Raw genomic sequence first — 6,000 nt, forward strand, 5'->3', positions numbered from 1 at the left:
TGCTCCCATCAGGCCATCAGCTACCCACACTTCTGACCAGAGGAAGTAAGGCACCCACAAAAGCCATAACCCAGGCCTGACTCAGGCTGCTTGGCCAGCTAAAACAGCTGCGAAGCTGCAAATTGCTCCGTTTGCTCGAATGCTTCCTTCGAACGCTGAAAAGCTCACTTTTACTGAGACTCTTTGCCAGTACCGGAGCCTGGTTCCCCACTCATCCATGGGAGCAAATCTGGTGTCCTCATACTCCTGTAGTGCTAGCTATAATGTTAACCCAAAGTAAGGAGAGCTATGTCCAGGAGCTGGTGAACCAGTCTTAACTAAGCTCAGTTCCTGAGGCCTCATGTGCCTCCAGGTCCTCTGGTGCCCTAGGAGTGTGTCTACACACAGCTGACTTACACTGACAAGGCTGGTGAGAGCATCGGGCTGAGCACAGCTGACATCATCATAGCATGGCCACACTGTTCTCCTCTGGCTCTGGGGCCCAGCTCCTCTGGCCAGTTCAGAGTCTTCGGAGGGGAACTGCTTAGGGGTCAGCATTGTCCAGTCATATGAAGGCCCTGTGGAAAGGGTCTCCTCTACATAGTAATCCCACTTCTTGAGGCTGGAAACGTTTACATTGGGCTTCAGGGCCTGTATAAAGAAAATTCTGAAATATAGTTTCATCTTGACCCCAAAGTGCCCCAAGCTTACTGGCAGGCCAGCCCCAAACATTGCAGGGTCCAGGGAAAAAGTATGAATAGAGGTTCAAATACCATATATCTATATATTTAAACATTATACATCAACAAAACTATTAGATAAAACATGTTCTATGCTCCTACCTTGACAAATATAACTTCCTAATGACCTAGAAGGCCAGGCTCCAACTGAGAATTCTTGGACTTCTGGGAATTCTACACCAGGAAGTGGTGGCACTGGGAAAGCTGGTCCCAGCTCCCAGTTCTTAGCCTAAAGCCCTGCTCCTCTTGACCCAGCTCTGTCCTATATTCTGAGGGTCTCTTATGAACATGTGTATATACCCCAGCCCATGCAGCTAAACTCTTGTCTACTCCCTGTCCAAACAGCTACTCCTTAGCTGCCCTTTTGGCTTAGGGATACATTCACTGGCTTGGGGAACAGGCTTGGGGAAGTGGTATGGTGAGTGACTTGAATTTGGGCAAGGAATCTTGAAGTGCCAGAGCATGGTCTAGATGAAGGAGAGGCATCCAAGCGTGTACCCTTGGTTTCTCATACACCTCACCTCATGAGAAGGGTGCATCTGGAGAAAGGCCAGGGTGAGGTCCTATTGCATGGGGCCCAGGGCCAGGCCTTTTCTTGCCCCTGAGTAAGGTGGTCTACTCCACTGCAGAGCCTATTTCATGCAGACATGCGTGGCAGAGGATGGCTGTCCCTGAGAGGTCATCCTTCTTGGGCTGGGCTGCAAACATCCCTGCTTCTCATAGGGGTTCTTCCATGGCTTTGGTACAAATGGACTTAGGGAAATCTTTTCTGCTTAAACGACCTGCTAAGGTTTCAAGTTTTGTTTGTTCTTTCTTCCCAGGGAAAGTTGACTTGCTCTGACTTTCTTGAAGTTATCCTTTCTATGTTTGGGGGGCCAGCTCCTAATTTCTGTGGTCAAGAATTTGGTATCAGTCTCCATTCCATCATAACCTAAACCCATAGTGTATCAACTTTTAAATAGCTTCTGGTATGAAACCTAGTCGAATGTTTATAAAACGCTTAAACAGCTTATATATGCTCAAAAAGTAAGGAAAACTTTAACACAAAATATTCCAAGAATGAAACATAAATGCTTTCTTTCTGTACCTCTGTTTCCACTGGTGAATATAAATAATTAAAGAAAATGGGACTCCTCTTGTGCATTCTATCGATACACTCCCAAATACAAATTCCTCTTTTGGCATGCTTGTCTCCTTTATCATCAAATAAAGTTCCTGTAAATCCCCCCCACCAAAAAAAAAAAATCAGCAAAACAAAAGTCAAATAAATCAACAGTTTGCCTAAAAATATGATGCATGTAGCAGATGAAAAATGGAACATTTCACATGGCTCTAGAAACAGCAGCGCACGTGCAGAAGCCTTAGAAAATGACTGCAAAGCTAAAGATAGGAATGGACTTCATAGCTATATGGAAACAAATCCAAATGGAAGGAAAACCTGGGATAAAGTTTTCCCAAGCATTTAGCAGGACAGCATGACTCCCTTCCAGTCAACATCCCGTGTCTGTATCTAGATTCATAGAGGTCCATGCCAGGAGACATGCTACACATTTTTCAAGAGAAAATGGAAGGAAAATGATTTGATGAAACCCAGTTAAAAACATTTTATGTTTCTTTTTAAATTTGTTGGCTGTTTATTATGAAGCTATTTAAAGTGTTTTCTTTGGTAGTTTATATATACCACAAATCATGGTCATGGAGACTTTGGATGTCAGAAGGATATGGTTCGTATCCTTGGATGAGTTAAACACAAAAGCTGAATTTGGGGGGGGCACTTCAGGTACTATATTTGTACCTTTCAAGCAGTCAATTTGTTACTCACATGAGCCCACTTTATTTTTAATAGAGAGGAAGATGTGTTAGGGTGAGGCAGGAGGTATTTCTTTAAAAGGCCAGGAAGGGTGCCTCTCGTAGCAGTGCTGTCTTGCTTTGAATGAAAAGATTCAGTCAAAAGTCAACAAGCATTTTATTTATCATAAAAGAAGGTCTCATGCCCAAGGCTGCACAAAATCCTATAATATGAGGGGCCCCCAAGACTAATTAATGTTTCTTCTCTACCTTTCAACTGTAGAGTGCAGAAGAGTAGTTCTCAACCCTGGCCACTCATTAAAAAAAAAGGGCTTAAAAAAATCCCAGTGCCTATAGGTCTCACCTCAGACCCATTAAATCAGAATCTCTGAGGATGGGCCCCAGACATCAGTCATTTAAAAAAGTTCTCCAAGTGACTCTAATGTCCACTGTAACCAGCTCTACTTAATGTCTTCCCAACACACGGGTGTTTAAAAAATTAAGGTTTCTGATTATGATGTGTGGAATGACAATTTTATGAGTCAACAAAGGCCTGGAAGTACAAACTGGAAAGGAAATGGTCTCATCAGTGCTGTCTCCTTTACCAAAAGTATGAAATATCATACTAGATAATTTTAATAGCATGCACTGAAAAGCAGTATTTCTTTGCTTTCATATTTTAAACTGAGAACATTAGTAAATATTTTCAGCCATTAAGGGAGTCTTCTTTATGAATATTCAGGTATATATAATATACTGAAAATAGTAAATATAATATACTGATTTTCTTTATTTACTTGTCTTCTTAACAAAAATACTCATGTGTATCCCCCTTTCCCCCTCCCTATAAAAACAGCAAAAGTAAGAATGTAAAAGTCCCCTTGGGGAAACGTTTTCACAGGGGCTGACTGGCTTTTGAGAATCTACTCTTTACAACTATTACTGCTATTAAAAATTCTAATAACAATGGTGATGTCTAAAATTTGTTGAGTTCTTACTTTGTGCTAGCAACTGTGCTAAGAAATTTACAAATATTTCCTAATGTGATCATCCTGGCCCAAAGGGGTGGGTGATACTATTATCCTCATTTTAAAGATGAGGAAACTCAGAGAGGTACCTAACCTGTCCAAAGTACTTGGCTGGTAACTGGCAGTGTTGAAATTTAACCATTCTGTTTCCTCCAGAGCCCAGGGCCGTGACTGCTATACAAACTGCTTCCAGGGGCAGGCAGCTTACCTACCACAGTGTACCAGGGATGGAAAAACTATGAGTCAAGTGTTTCTCTCCAAACAGTGATACTGCTTGGAGATAATAAAATAGTAATAAGCAGATTTAACTTTTCAAAGGTACTACATGATGACCACTTGCAGCCCCTAAGAGCTAACACAGCACATAATCTCACTCATTCATGCCCATTCTACTTTTGTAGTTTGTAGAGTAAAACCTTAAAGTGGCCTTGCCACACTTGGGGGTGGTTATTTTATTAGTGTCTTTAATTAAAAACCCATAAAACTAACAAGAAAGATGGAACAAGAGCATGCAAACACGTACCGTGCTCTAATCTTTCATAGTCTGAATCCAGGAGAAATGTTTTAAAGCGATTAGACACATAGTGGAAAGCCAAGAACTTTAAGTAATAGGGATTGAATTCAAACTCAGTTGGATACTGGTTGTGAACCTGAAACACACAAGGCAAAGAAAAGCATAAGAATCAAATGGAACAAAAAGTGGATGCCATGCTGACCTGAAATATGCAGGAGACCATGTGGTCACTCAGTCAACTGAATCCCTACCATGAGTGGAAGTCGGAAGGGAACCAGCCTTTTGCCAGACACCATGCTAGGGGTTTTTTATAAACATAATCTCATATAATCTCCATAACAACACTGCAAGGTAGGCATTATTTTTTTCCGGCTTTATTGAGATATAACTGACATATAACAATTTGTAAGTTTAAGGTGTACAATGTGATGATTTAATACACATATCTATTGTGAAATGATTATCACAAGAGGATTAGTTAACACCTCCATAACCTCATACAATTACCTGTTTTTTTTGGTGGTGGTGAGAACATTTAAGATCTACTCTCTTAGCAACTTTCAAGTATAGAATACAGCATTTGTTAACTATAGTCGCCATGGTGTACATTGGATCTCCAGAACTTACTTCTCTTATACCTGGAAGACAAACATCTCTCCATCCCCCAGCCCCCAGCCCCTGGTAACCACCATTCTACTCTATTTCTATGAGTAAGCCTTTTTTAGATTCTACCTATAAGTGAGATCATACAGTATTTATCTTTCTCTGACTTATTTCACTTAGCATAATGCCCTCAGATTCCATCCACATTGCTGCAAATGGCAGCATTTCCTTTTTTCTCATGACTGAATGAATTTCTCATGTTTATATATATAACATTTTCTTTTTCCATTCATCTATAGATGGACACTTACATTATTTCCACTTCTTGGCTATCGTGAATAATGCTGCAATGAATGTGGAAGTACAGATATCTCTTTGAAATAATCATTTCATTCCCTCTAATATATCCAGAAGTGGGACTGCTGGGTCATACGGTAGTTCTGTTTTTAACTTTTTGAGGGACCTCCATATTGTTTTCCATAGTGGCTACACCAATTTACATTCCCAACAAGGGTTCCCTTTTCTCCACATCCTCACCAACACTTGCTACGTCTTTTTTTTTTTTTTTTTTTTTTTTTGCGGTACGCGGGCCTCTCACTGTTGTGGTGCGGCCTCTCCCGTTGCGGAGCACAGGCTCCAGACGTGCAGGCTCAGCGGCCATGGCTCACGGGCCCAGCCGCTCCGCGGCGTGTGGGATCCTCCCGGACCGGGGCACGAACCCGTGTCCCCTGCATCGGCAGGCGGACTCTCAACCACTGCGCCACCAGGGAAGCCCACCTCTTGTCTTTTTGATAACAGCTATCCTAACAGGTGTGAAGTGATGTCTCGTGGTTTCGATTTGTACTTTCCTGATGATTAGTGAGTGATGAACACTTTTTCATGTACCTTTGGCCATTTGTATGTCTTTGGAAAAATGTCTATTCAGATCCTGTGAAGATGAGAATTATTACCCTCCCCTCCCCCACTTTACAAATGAGGAAGCTGAAGATGAGCAAGATTAAATAATTTACCCAAGGTCATTCACAGCAACTAGTGAGCCCACATTTGAACCCTGGCTTGCTAGGCTCCTCGGTCTGTGCCTCATTCACTACTTTATACTGTGCTAGATACTTGATATGCAAATTATCATAAGTTGTGGTTCTTGCTTTCTAGGCATTTGTGGTGTAAGAGTGTGTAATACGGGCTTCCCTGGTGGCGCGGCGATTGCGCGTCCGTCTGCCGATGCAGGGGAACCGGGTTCGCGCCCCGGTCTGGGAGGATCCCGCGTGCCGCGGAGCGGCTGGGCCCGTGAGCCATGGCCGCTGAGCCTGCGCGTCCGGAGCCTGTGCTCCGCAACGGGAGAGGCCAC

At 42.6% G+C, this 6,000-nt stretch overlaps 1 protein-coding gene across 4 annotated transcripts in view; it reads right to left on the reverse strand.

Moving 5' to 3' along the window:
* Positions 1–6,000, reverse strand: part of SBF2 (SET binding factor 2) — a 519,569-nt gene that overhangs the window by 8,528 nt on the left and 505,041 nt on the right. For all 4 annotated transcript variants that reach the window (XM_024119088.3, XM_028501227.2, XM_024119087.3 and 1 more), the window contains 3 exons: positions 4,059–4,185; positions 1,807–1,934; positions 397–630 (listed from right to left, as the gene is read on the reverse strand). In XM_024119088.3, the coding sequence (XP_023974856.1) occupies positions 397–630; positions 1,807–1,934; positions 4,059–4,185 (489 nt within the window). The remainder of the gene's footprint in view (positions 1–396; positions 631–1,806; positions 1,935–4,058; positions 4,186–6,000) is intronic.

Source organism: Physeter macrocephalus, chromosome 16, assembly GCF_002837175.3.
Source record: "Physeter macrocephalus isolate SW-GA chromosome 16, ASM283717v5, whole genome shotgun sequence".
NCBI classification, from domain to species: Eukaryota; Metazoa; Chordata; class Mammalia; order Artiodactyla; family Physeteridae; genus Physeter; species Physeter macrocephalus.